The sequence below is a fragment of the Anoplopoma fimbria genome, chromosome 6 (assembly GCF_027596085.1).
Source record: "Anoplopoma fimbria isolate UVic2021 breed Golden Eagle Sablefish chromosome 6, Afim_UVic_2022, whole genome shotgun sequence".
NCBI classification, from domain to species: Eukaryota; Metazoa; Chordata; class Actinopteri; order Perciformes; family Anoplopomatidae; genus Anoplopoma; species Anoplopoma fimbria.
Window position 1 is genome coordinate 21146918 of NC_072454.1, and position 12925 is coordinate 21159842.

Below are 12925 nucleotides of genomic sequence, written 5' to 3' on the forward strand. Positions count from 1 at the left end.
TTTTGCAGCCACAGGACGTGAAAAGGCAAACCTTAATGCTAAATACTATAACAGCATGTAACCATTTGTGAGCTAAATCTGGAAGGCTGAACTATTGACAACTATGGTCAACTAATTTGAATTCTGGGTAATTCATTTTTGGACCTGGAGAAAAATTTGCCTAGCTTAGCATAAAGACTTGAAGTAGGTGGAAACAGCTTAATTATCTTTATTTATGGTGGAAAATAACATACAAACACTGTGCCTAGCCTGCCGGAAATGAAAGGAAGAAAAAGATGAAATCAAAAGGATACAGACTGGGTCTATTCGTTGGTCGCTGGTGTCATAACTTAGTCCAAACTGGTCTCAGAGGAAAAGCCAAATATTGTATCCTGATTTATTTGATATCACAAGCTAAATACAACATTAACGACACCGTTGCACATAGCAGCCTGCAGTAACATGTGCAGCATAAGGATTGTACCATTGAGAGGCATCAAAAGAGACCAGCTGTTACCCAAGCAGGTTGAATTAACTTAAACATCACTGCTATTTGAACCTTTTGCTGACATATGCATGTACATCTTATGCTGGAGTTTGATAGAAATGCATCGTAGCGGCTGCTTCAGTCCACAGAGCTTACTGTACATTAGTTCGTCTTTCTCTCTTGTTCCTGAATATAAACTGCTCCTGACAAAGCTTTCCCATCTCTCTCTTTTCCTTTTTTGTGGTAAGTACTGTAAATAGGCTTGTTTGGATTGAGTTACACTGAGGTAACTGGGGCATAAACTACTGGATACTACATACACACAGTGAGCCTCTAGCATGAAATTACATTTTCCTCACTAGTTCAGTCCAGAGCATACACCCACATACTGCATTCCCTACATCTCTCTCTCTCTTTTTGCAATTATGCTACTGATAAATGATTTGTCCCTAGTCAATGCTCCCCTCCATTAGCAACAAAGCAACTTTGTTTCTGCAGGGTATTCTCAAAGACAAACACATATACACAACTCTGAAAACTGGATAGAGTTGGATAGTGAGCAGTGATCAGGTGTAAAATGAATCTGAATCACTAATAGTGACCAATATCAAATGTTCCTAACCATCAATGGAAGTGGCTTGGCGGCAGAAAGCACATTTTTCTGAGTGTCTTAAAAGTCATAATTTTCTCCTTTTCTCTAGTTTCAAGTCTTCTTCAATACAGCATGATGTTCATTTCGTAAATGATGGTCCATTTAGAGTCAACTTGACTTTAAAGCAGGGTATGCTTTAGGGCGAGCTTAATGTGATTGACCGATCGCTGCCACTACCAGAGACGTATATGGAATCTCCACATCAGTCCTCCACATTTCAAATAAGTTTGTTGCTTCGTTTCACTGGCTTCCACTGAAAATTACTTGTAGACTGTTGCCGTGTCGCTTGTGGCTCCAGCATTAGGCTACCTAATGATGATACTAGGTAACGTTTTTTGGCTACTGCATGTGCATCATACCAGTGACGTGCAGATGTGGCAATTGTAAAGCCTTAGTCGCATCAGAAAGTGGCACAGTGACACTTCATCTTAGCGTCTTTGTGACATAGGTGATGTACTCACCACTCGCATAGCTTGTTAGGGCTGGCAAGCTAACCGCTAACCCGCTAGGGAACATGTTAGCGCCAGCTGGTCACAAGATAAGATACCAAGATAGCTGACTATTAGTTTGCAAGCAGTCACACAGTTTATTAAGGAAATATTTGAACAACCAGCTCTCAATCTCAACTCTTTAAATACTGACCCCTGGTCAGTGGCCCTCAGGGTCTAATACTGCCGCACAGGGGCACCCTTTAGCACCTATATGAGACCCCTGGGCTGTCAACTAACTCCAATGTAAACCCACCTGTGTCAGTATCAACGCTCAGAGCAACTGTTGCAGTATAAAGAGCGAGAGAGTCTTTGTAGGGAGGAGGTCAGGGTCAATGGAAGGGTCAAACAGATGACTTTCACCCAGGAGACTGCCCCTCGTGACCAAAAGGCAACATTGATGTATTTATGTGGGTACCTACATAATTTACGGAACTTAATTTACGTAAAGAAACATACTTATTTTGATTACAAACTACAATGTTGTAACAAGCGAGAAACTGGAGGATTTTTTGGCAATATGCATGTAACAAGCGGAAACTAACTTGTGTCCCTGACCCATTATTATGAATCTCACTGCTTTTCTCGGCAAGATCTGCTATGTGTAGCTTACAAACTCTAGCCATCTGTACTTCTGCCAGGCATCCACGCTGGCAGAAGTACAGGTGACTTGATTGGTTCGGGTCCTATGCCCTGATCAATGGCTTATTCTGACCCTAACTATTCAGGTCAGGTCAATGCCTAAATGTAACCAATCGTCTCTGCCTCAACCAGCGACGCAGAACGGGTCATGCCAAGAAAAGCAATAGGATTGATGATCCTTCGGAGGGTGTATTTGTAGACCGATTGCGTCACAGCAGCCGCGACGAGGCCGTCCCGGTTCGAAAGACTCCTTCTAATGCAGCCGGCAAATGCAGCCTACTTTTCCCAGATTCTGAGGATACAACTGATGGATCCTTCATGGCCCAACATATCCCAAGATTCATTGTGTGCCGGTGAAGTACATTTTTTTTTTTTAATAGACATAGCGACTAGTGGACCAGCAACGGGAGAATTCACATTTAAATGTAATTATTGGGTTTTAACTGTGTTAAAACTAAAAACAAGGGACCTGATCAGATCACACTTATGTTAAAATGATCGGTTAAGTTACGCGACGCTATTAACTAACCAGCTAACGCTACCGGGAGACGCTGCGCTATTTATAGTAGCTCGTCCATTTTAACTTAGCTTTACCTCTTTTATGACAGCCGCAGCTGGTTGCTTGGAGACATTAGCGGCAAAAGGGTGGGGGCGCGAAAAGCTGGTGACGCAAACAGGAAATCCTCGGCAGACCAGACCATCTCATTTCGGGGACCGCTCGGTCAAGGCTTCGCGGTATTCAAAGGACCCGGCCGGCGTAGACCGCGAAGGCTGGGTCCTCCGAAGGCTGCAGCCGCTGGATTGGGACACAGTTTGTGTTGATTTGATCCCTCAACTCTTGCAAACCATACCTGTTTTGTGGATTCATCTTTGCCTTGGCAGAGGTTGGGTTGCATAACACACATATTAAGTTATGCTAGATTCCTCTGTTTTAGACTCTCCCTCTCTTTGTTCCCTCCAAGGTCAGTCCTGTCAAGGCAGATTTGCTAATTGTCAATGGCATAAGTTGAATTTGATGCAAAAGTGTTGCACTTATTCCTTTTGCCCCACATAAACTGATGTGATTCCATTGAAATTGATTGATTTTGCAGCAAAAATGTGTCTGGTGTGACATTGCATTAATTGACGTTTTTTTAGGACCACTTTGGCGCAGCGGACGAAACCGCAAACGAAATATTGACATATATGGATTCAAGTTGAAATGGCTGATGTGTTAGCAAGCAAATTCCAATTTAACACATCCAGCAGACAGGGAGCAACATTAGTATTGATTTGGAGTTGTGTTTTTCTGGCATCCTGGGGAATGTAAGGCCAATATTCATTGTCCTTAGTTCGGGTCACCACCAACTCCTGAGAGAGATATCTATCTCTATAGCTGCTACACACTGCGCTATAATCACCAGCTAGATGCTGAGTTTGTCTGCTGTTTGGTGCTGGAAATTAGTTTGATGAGGGGGCAGTAAACCACCATGAGATTAAAGACATTAGCACATAGTTTATCAATTGTTAGTATAATATTATGAGTATTAGATGGGTAAGTTTGATTTTCTATTTGGAAATGGTTATATTTAGGTTAAGGTCACGATGTTTAGGTTATGTAACTCCTCACTGAGATTAACACAAAATGACACTGGCAGGGTATACCTAAGCAGGGACCCATAAGAACGTGTGTTTGACAGCTGACTTTGCAGTTGCGTAACAACAATAAAAGGAAACCTTCAAGCCTGGACTCTCAATTCCATTCATTATTGCTGCGTTTTGCATTATTGGGCCCTCAGTGTCAATATTTATCCTAATGGTAAAGCTCATGCAAACCTAGATTAGAAAAAAAATCTTGAAATGTGTAGCCCAGTGGTTGTGTTGTGCATGTGTATAAAACAGGCTCCATTTGATCTTAAATGCGTCTCATTCATGCATGCTCAACTCTGTTGTGCTGACACACCTGCAACCGGAGAACTGACTGACAGCGAGAAACAGGAATATCCTGACGCTATGCGGTGTCTGAAACCCTGGAGAATAAACTACTCTCACACATATAGTGCACACGCACACAGATGCATTTACTCGGCCTCTGCCTGTCACCCTGACACACTCTCTGTTTGTGCCTCCGTTTCTGAGGAAGCTTCAGGCGGGCGCAGGGAGCAGATGCAGGTGTGTTTAACCCTTTGAGGTTGAGGGAAACAGACAGTTACATCATGTTCCAGAACATTTATATCCAAAGGAGAGATCCTGATCACTACCACAGGCCAGGCCACATCTTCTGAACATAATCCCATGGACTGCATATAAGAAGTGGACCTAGATATTATTTTGTCACCAAGTGGTTTGTAGACTGCAGTTTTGAAGCCTCAGTTTCGGCAATTTCAGGATTTTGGATTACGAACCACCAATTTCAATTATTTATTCCAATAATTGCTTTTTTGAAAAGCTAACAGACCTGAACTTGTGACTCTTAGGTCTTTTAAAGTTATTTATTATTAGAATATGTGTGCCTGCAGTATGTGACTCTTTTGTTAATTTTGAAGCCATAAATATAAGAGATTTTTTTCAAACAATGTGTGATATTGCTGGGTTCATCTATCTTTTAAAGTAACACATTGTCCTCGTGATGGCGTTATTCAGTTACTGCTGGCGTGATGTTTGGCACCTGGTGCACAGAAGGAATAAAGTGTTTTTCTGTATATTCATACTGTAAGCATTTTTGCACAAATGAGAACTGAACATTTTACAAAAATGTAGCTTAAACTGGCTAATTTCAGCTCATTTCAAACGGATATTGATGTATGACAGACATATACAGCATATCCTCTCTACTTGAGCTACTGCTACACTGTGTTTAATGATAAACATTACTTCAAACTTGTCGCTTGTGGCTAAAGAGGTCACAGTTGTGAAAATAGTTTCTCTCTTTAAATTTAACTTGATTTTTTTGTTAAACTACTATTTCCAAGGACAAGAATGAACCGCATTAATGAGCTCAGTAAATTTCAGAGCAGTCACAATGTTGGTGTTGGAGGAAAAGGTCGAGGGGGTCACAAAAACCTTTAGAAGTCCTCCTGTGGGAAACATGAATACCCAAAGCAGATTTCAACGAAAGCCAGCCGTACATTTAAATGGTAAATGGACTGTATTTGTATAGCGCTTTTCTAGTCTTCCGACCACATGTCATTGACACTGCATATCATCATTCACCCATTCACACCCATTCATACACTGATGGGATTGGCTAGTAAGGTGCCACCTGCCCATCAGGACACTTAACATTCATTCACATTCATACACTGCAGGAACAGCCCACAGGAGCAACTTGGGGTTAAGTGTCTTGCCCAAGGACCCATCGACATGGACTGCCGGAGCCGTGGGATCGAACCGCCTCTTATTGGAGGACGACTCTGCTCTCCACTGAGCAACAGTCACCCGTAACAGACACCTCTTTCATGAACTTCAGTGTTTGGGTAAAGTTTTAAAAGTGACGCTAGGTTAGGGGGATTTAAACCAGATGTCATGGTAATCGGCCCAGTTTAAAATAAATGTAATCAATAATCATGGGTAAAAAAGGAAAACTACATTTTTATTAAATCTACAATTTCATGTAATGTATGTGTTGTTCAGTGTTGTGCAGGCTCACCCCCCGATTCTAAAAATGAAAACCTATGCGGAGGTGCCTTAAACTTGCATTCTCTTTACTCGCCATCAGGGGGCGGCTCCTCTGGTTGTAAAAAATAAAGTCAGATTGTATGGTATAACAACCCTACTTCTCACTGGATTTATTACCTCAGTAAACATTGTAAACATGAGTGTATGGTCTCAATCTCTAGTTCCAAGTCTTCTTCAATACAGCATGATGTTCATTAGTAAATTATGGTCCATTTAGAGTCAAATAGACCATAAAGCAGAGTATGCTTTAGGATGTGGATACCTTATGATTGACAAGTTGCTACCAGAGCCGTATAAAGTGTCTCTCATCTGCAGTCCATATATGGTCACGTCCGTTCACTGGTCACAAAAAATCCAAGATAGCGACGGCCAAAATGCAAATGTAAATGTAAATGTTTACAAACCAATGGGTGACATCACTATGTCCATTTATTACATACAGTCTATAGTTGTGTCTTATTTATCTTTATATGCACGTTTGAAAACCTAAATAAAGACCAACGCTTTAAAGGTAGAAAAAAAGTTTTTCAGTTTATTGAAAGTTTTTCGGGGAGAGAAGTAGTGGAATACAGATAACAAAAATGGTATGCATTCTCTTCAAAAGAGAGAAATCAGCTGAGTATACTAAAGAGAAAGAAAGGAGGGAGAGGGTGTTTGCGTGCTTCTCCCAGAGATCCTGAAAGACACAACGACCTTCAGCTTGGCACGGCCGCTATGACGCATCACCAAGGTAAATACTCGGTGTTCTTCAAACACACTCACAGCCTGCGTCAGCCTGTCAACATGCGTCACGCACATTGTTAGTCGTCCCACAGTCCTCTATTCAGTTAAACTCAATCCAAAGTCTCAGTCGTGGAGTAACATATTTTTTCTCCGTTGGTGCGATAAACAAGGACACTTCTGCCCACACATACCATATTTCATTTCCGGTTTTCAATCAAACACACACGCAGACATGTTGTCAGGAACAGATTGTGGCGGTTTAGCTGGCATCGAGGTTCATGAACATCTGCCCCCCCTGGGATGAGAGCCAGTGAACTCTCCATCCGTTCTGCCCTACTGGACCTTCATCCTTACAGACCACTGCTGGATGAGGGAACACACGCCCACATGGTGGAGATGAGATGGAAGTTTAATGATGCCCGTGGGGGAAATGTCATCATTGCTGCAGCAGATTATAAGACAAATTATAAAACCAACAAACTGAGACATGATAGGAATGAATAAACAAACGGAAGAGGGCTTGATATGTTTAGAACCAGAGTCAGTAAGATCCGCTTCACACCTTGCGTTTAAATGCTGTTTGGGTGATCAGATTGTGATCAGATTGTTTGACCACACGAAAGTACAGGTGTAAATGCACCCAAAAACGCATTGAGGTTGGATTGTGATCAAACGGGCCTCGTTGTGACCACACATAACACAAGTGTAAATGCGGTATCGTTTTCAATCTGCATGCAACAGCCAGGTGGGCGTAAAATACAGAATTTCCTACTCAACTCTTCCCGCCAGCTAGAGAGTTAAGCTACTAGCTAGAGAGAAGCAAGAAAAACTTGTCAAAGTAGACGTTCAAGCCAATTGTGGATGGAAGACGAGACCAAAATGTCTGCTTTCAATTTGGTCCGACAATACACTGAGGAATTTACATCGCAATTGAACCATATATGAAACAACGGCTAAGCAGCTAGCATGTGACGTTTGGGTGTTTGGGCTGGACAGAGCGATGGGATCTCAATTGGATCTCAATGTGGACGCTGGAGACACATACTGAAACCAGGTGTAATTGTCACCTGGTCAAATCATATCTAGGTACAATCTGGATTTCAGACACATTTTAATACAAGGTGTTTCGGGGGTATAAGTGTAATATTAGATCAGCATCAAGCCTTTTTTTCCTGCTTACATAATTGACACAATTCCTTGTCTACGCTGGCGTGTCCAATTATCACAATTTAAGCACTGCTTTAACTTCACTAGAATTGAATTGGTTGGATTCAAATACTCGTCTTCATACACTTTAATGGCACAACCAAAAGCTCCCGAAGCTAAGTGGGCCTTAATGATTTAATTTAGCAAAGTGCCTCAAAAGTAATTTTGCAGGATGGCTGTTGTCTTGGAACATCAACTCATCCTGTTTGGTTACACTACAGTGTGTGCTATAAATACATATAAATGAATAAATACATTCTGATATATTAGGCCTATATTTACCTCAACTGCAGTGAGTAAGAAGCCTCCTCCTGTTTTCAGATCTGCCCATTCTGATTTGATGTTGATGCAGGCTTCTTTGTGTTTCCCTTCTATGTAAATTCAGTGTAAATACATTACCACAGCAATACTTGCATCAGTACATGGAAAGAGTACAGATAGAATATCCACCAATCTGTTGCCCTTAACCAAGAGTTATAGTGTTCTCATTCATCAGTGATTTCCAGTCACTTTTAATTTAGCAGTTTTTCATTTGACGTAAAGCCAGTCAGGTGAGTTACTCTCAATGCTTCCTGCAAAGATATTTCAAATTAAAAGCCACCCCGTCTTTAAAGACATAATCCTTTTCATTTGTATTAGAGAATATTATTATTAATTCATATATTTGCATTTAAAGAAACAATACAGATTTGTCTTACTATACTGTACTAAAGTATCTTAATATATATATATATATATATATATATATATATATATATATATATATATAAAAACCAAAACTAATAGATTTATAAAGTCAAATATTTAAACTTTTGATTTGAAATGACAAACCACCTGGGATCATGGGCGAGTTCATGATTGTTCGATGAGTTTAAAGTGCAAGTTTTGACATTTCAGTTCAACACATGATGAACTGGCAGAAGGTCCACTGGGGAAATGGTAAATACATTGGTATGAACTCCATTTCCTAGTCTCACTGTGTGATTTGAAAGATGTTTCAGTGATTTATATGTATTGCAACATTATATTTCCAACATCTCGGGTTGACAGGGATCACCTGAGTGGTCCATAAAACAATTCACGATACAGTGGTCATGTTTCCAAAACCAGCAAAAACAAGACTCCATTTCTCAGTCACATTTGGAGAAGCCTTTGAATTAAGATTCAATTAAAAGAAGAAGTATTAATTATGACATATTCAGACTTCAGAGGGTCCGGCCCCTGAGTGAGACACAGCGGCGTTGATTGCAAAATCCAAAGATAGCCTTTTAACTCTTCCATCTGCAATCATTGTCTAGAGGACAAAATCATTATAACGCAATTATGAGTAATTGTTTTTATGATGGCAGGGGGACATTCTGTCTCAGAGGCACTTAAAGAAGTCTACCATTACTGGTGAGTTAGGATCATTTGATTATTGAGAGATTGGCCTTGTGACTCATTGTGGCCATCCACTTCAGAAATCCTTATTGATGGCGGCTCATTATGCAGATCAAAACTTAACCCTTCACGGCAGGAATGCATCATGTGAGGCAAAGTCGGCAGCGGTATCTTTATATTGGCAGTTATTTTGATCTATTTGAGGGATTCTTGCCCTGGGCCGAGTTAAATATGCCCAGTTTTTTTTTCTAATTTATATGTACTCTAAAAAAATCTGTCTCAGTGTCTTGCCAAAGATAGACACTAATGAGAAAGAAAGATTGAGCCTACTGTTTCGGATATGTTGCTTGGTATTTTCTCAGATTTCGAGAAATAGAAAACATCTAGACAGAACACAATGGAAACAGCCCACTGATAAACCACCATTTCATGAACTGTGTTAGCATTTATGTGCTAATACAGTTCATGAAGCTGCATTCAGTTACTGAAACAGCCAGAGGACCAGCTTTGACAACCTTTAAATCCAGATTTAAAACTTGAGTTTTTTCTTGAAAAAAGGTTTCTATTGATTTTAATTTGTATTTCAATGTGTTGTGCTGTTTAACTTCTTCATTATCTTCCAGAGGGAGATTATGTATTCCTCTTACAGATTATTTGTGTCTGTCCACAGCTAAAGAAGGACACGTCGTGACTTATGAAGACCGATTGGGGGAGCAAACGTTGGTGTCTGCGTCATTGTTTTTAAAATATTCTCCATCCAGATTAAAACACAATCCCATAGTACAGCAGATTCATGCATATATTACCCTGTTACCCCTTGAAGAAGTAAATACAAATCACCCTTAATTGAGAAAATACTTACTTTAATTGAGAAAATACTTACTTTTTTTGTGATTTAGGTGAACTGAGCCTTTGGAGCTGTACAGGTTGCCAACCTTTCTGTGATGGCTGTCCAACTGTTTGCAGTAATAACACTAATGTCTCCAACTGAAATGACTTACCATGCCAAAATGCTAAATGTGACATTTTAAATTCCAAGCAAAGCAAGTTTCTCTGAGGTAGTTCAAATGGTCACAAATATGTTTGTGCTCAGGTTTATTTAAGTGACAGCCCAAAAGCTGCAGGTATCCAGAATTATGTGGCTTATGTTTATTAATAGCAGCAGCAGTGTAATATACTATGTGCTCCCTTGACAGAAACTAGATGGCTATGTGTGTTTGGGTGGATTCTTGTACTTGCTTCATAGTGAGGACCATTTTTTGAACACAGCGTGGAACATTTTTGGAAAGCAATCACTTCTTCAAAGACCTTATGGATGGTAAAGACGTTGTTTTAAGGATCAGGTTAGAATTAAGTTCATTTTATGTAAAGGTTTGGTGTTAGGCCTCTGGATGTGATGATTAGGATCAGGGTCCTCACAAAGATAGAAGTACAGGGATAAGTGTGTGTGTGTACTTTCAGCTCACCATGAAGAGACTTTCTGCCTATGCACAGTAATGTGAGATTGAGCCAGCTGAGCCCCAACAAAAACTGCTGTGTTTTCAAATGCACCTAGGGCTCCGGTGTAACTAACACAAACACAAACACGCACAAGAACACATATGGATACTAACATACACACAAACATGCATGCAGGCCATCTGTTGCAGTCAACACCATACCTGACCCTTGTAAACAAACAATAGCGCACCAAGAATACATACACTTTACACACACGTACTACACACACACACACACACACACAAACAAACACACATACAGCGAAGAATTAATTATGGAAGGTAATTTTGCAATTGTGCACAACGTGAGGGTATTGCAGAGGTCTCGTGTCACTCAAACTCCGGTCACGCTACATCAGTGAAACTGTGTGTGTGAATAGAAACAGTTCATCACTCTTATCAGTAGTAGTAAAGGCAATGAAGGCCATTGGAGAGGATTCAGCCTGTTTAACTCCGGGTCCATTAGCAGATGAATGATGACAAAAGAGGCCTTTTCTCATTTCCTAAATCAGCTGTCAAACCGATACCGCCCGGGGTGTGACGTAAGAGCCGCAAATCCTCTAAGCCGTTTGCTGGAATTTTAGATAAGGATGTAATGAAATCACCATAATTCGTTTTTTAAATCAAAACATTTTTGGTGATATTACTTTACGTACTGCCATGGGCTAAGAGGTATGCAGGCAAAAACGATGAAATCCAATCAGTGACGGTGGGGCAGAATGAGCAGTTAAATAAATGAATGTAATGCTTCTGAGAACTGGGCTTTCATAAGTGGAACTTTTTGTACGAATGTACTAATGGAGTGTGATAGGGACTGATATAAAAGAGGTAGGAATGGGAATGATGAATTATGTGAGCTACAAACTAAAGACCAGAAAAACTTTAAATGTGTGTATTATATAAATAATAATATTTAAGTATAAGAGATTTACAAACAAAACGTGGTTGAACTTGTTTCTAAATTCATGCAAGATGTTCATTAATGAAACAACAACTTTTAAAATCTTGAATAATGGTCAAAAAGTTGTTTTGGAAATCATTGCTTCCGGTCTTTATTTTTAAGTTAGGGGACAACACGGACATTATGAGATTGGTAATACTAACGTGTAAGTAGCATTTAGCCGCTCAAGCTAAACTAGAACTGCTTTATCTTCTTTATGTAGACGGTGGTTTAGTCCAGTGGTTCCCAACGAGAAGAGGAAAAAAGTTTTACCGAAGAGGGTGCAAATGGGAGCTCACGGGGCCCCCCCATACACACAGTACCTTTATCTGCAAACTCATATGTAGTAGCTGATATGAGATATATGTCAAAACTGTGGAGGAGTAAGAAATAGTGTTGGCTGTCAGTCGTGTACACTGGGAATCATTGGAAGTGACATCTGTCCAGGTCAGATGACAACGGAAAGCGATCTTTTCAGCCAAGAAAAACTTCAACCTCTGTAATGTGGTTATGGCATTTCTGTAGTTATTTTAACACAAACGAAGATATTTTCCTGAACCACACTTAGTAGTTTTGTTGCCTAAACCTAACAGAGTTGTTTCCTATGAAGACAAGTTTATTTTGAAAAGACTGCATGCATGTAACGAGCAAGAACCTGGCCTTTCGTAGGGAAACGCCTGATATTTTATATCTTTTTTGTAAAATGTCAAACAAACTGTTATTTTGGGTGAGTATTTTTCCGGCTCTGGCTCACTGCAAAACTTCTACCGTAGTTTTAAAATGTTTTTCCCTACGTTGTCATGTAAGAAAAGACCCCAAATGAACACAGTAAGCAGAGTACTTGAATACTAGAAACAACTTATTTAAACGTTTGTAAAATTATTCTATACCCCACTTTCTGATCCATATAAGCATATATAATATATATATATATATCCGGATGACAGCTCATAAAAGCAAAATCTTAATTCAAAACTAAATAGCCAAAGTGACGAAAGAAGGGACCACATAAGATGGACCTAGATAGAGAGAGCTATGGGAACAATGGAAAGGGAAGGTGAGAAAATGATGTGATGTGAGATGAAAGGAGGATGGACAAGGTGGACGGAAAATGTCAGCGTGTAGATGGACGAACACAGAGCACTGCTCCGTCCCTCCCTCCTATTATCTGGATCTCTGGAGGGCGCAAATTACATCCAGTTTGACACCAAAGCAGCTGAGGTTCCCGTTATGCACTGACACACACAGGAACACACACACACACACACACAC

The 12925-nt window shown here is 40.2% G+C and overlaps 1 protein-coding gene across 1 annotated transcript in view; it reads right to left on the reverse strand.

Moving 5' to 3' along the window:
* Positions 1–12925, reverse strand: part of LOC129092647 (coiled-coil domain-containing protein 85A-like) — a 33156-nt gene that overhangs the window by 5472 nt on the left and 14759 nt on the right. The window contains exon 3 of the mRNA XM_054600659.1: positions 3590–3598. Within this exon, the coding sequence (XP_054456634.1) occupies positions 3590–3598 (9 nt within the window). The remainder of the gene's footprint in view (positions 1–3589; positions 3599–12925) is intronic.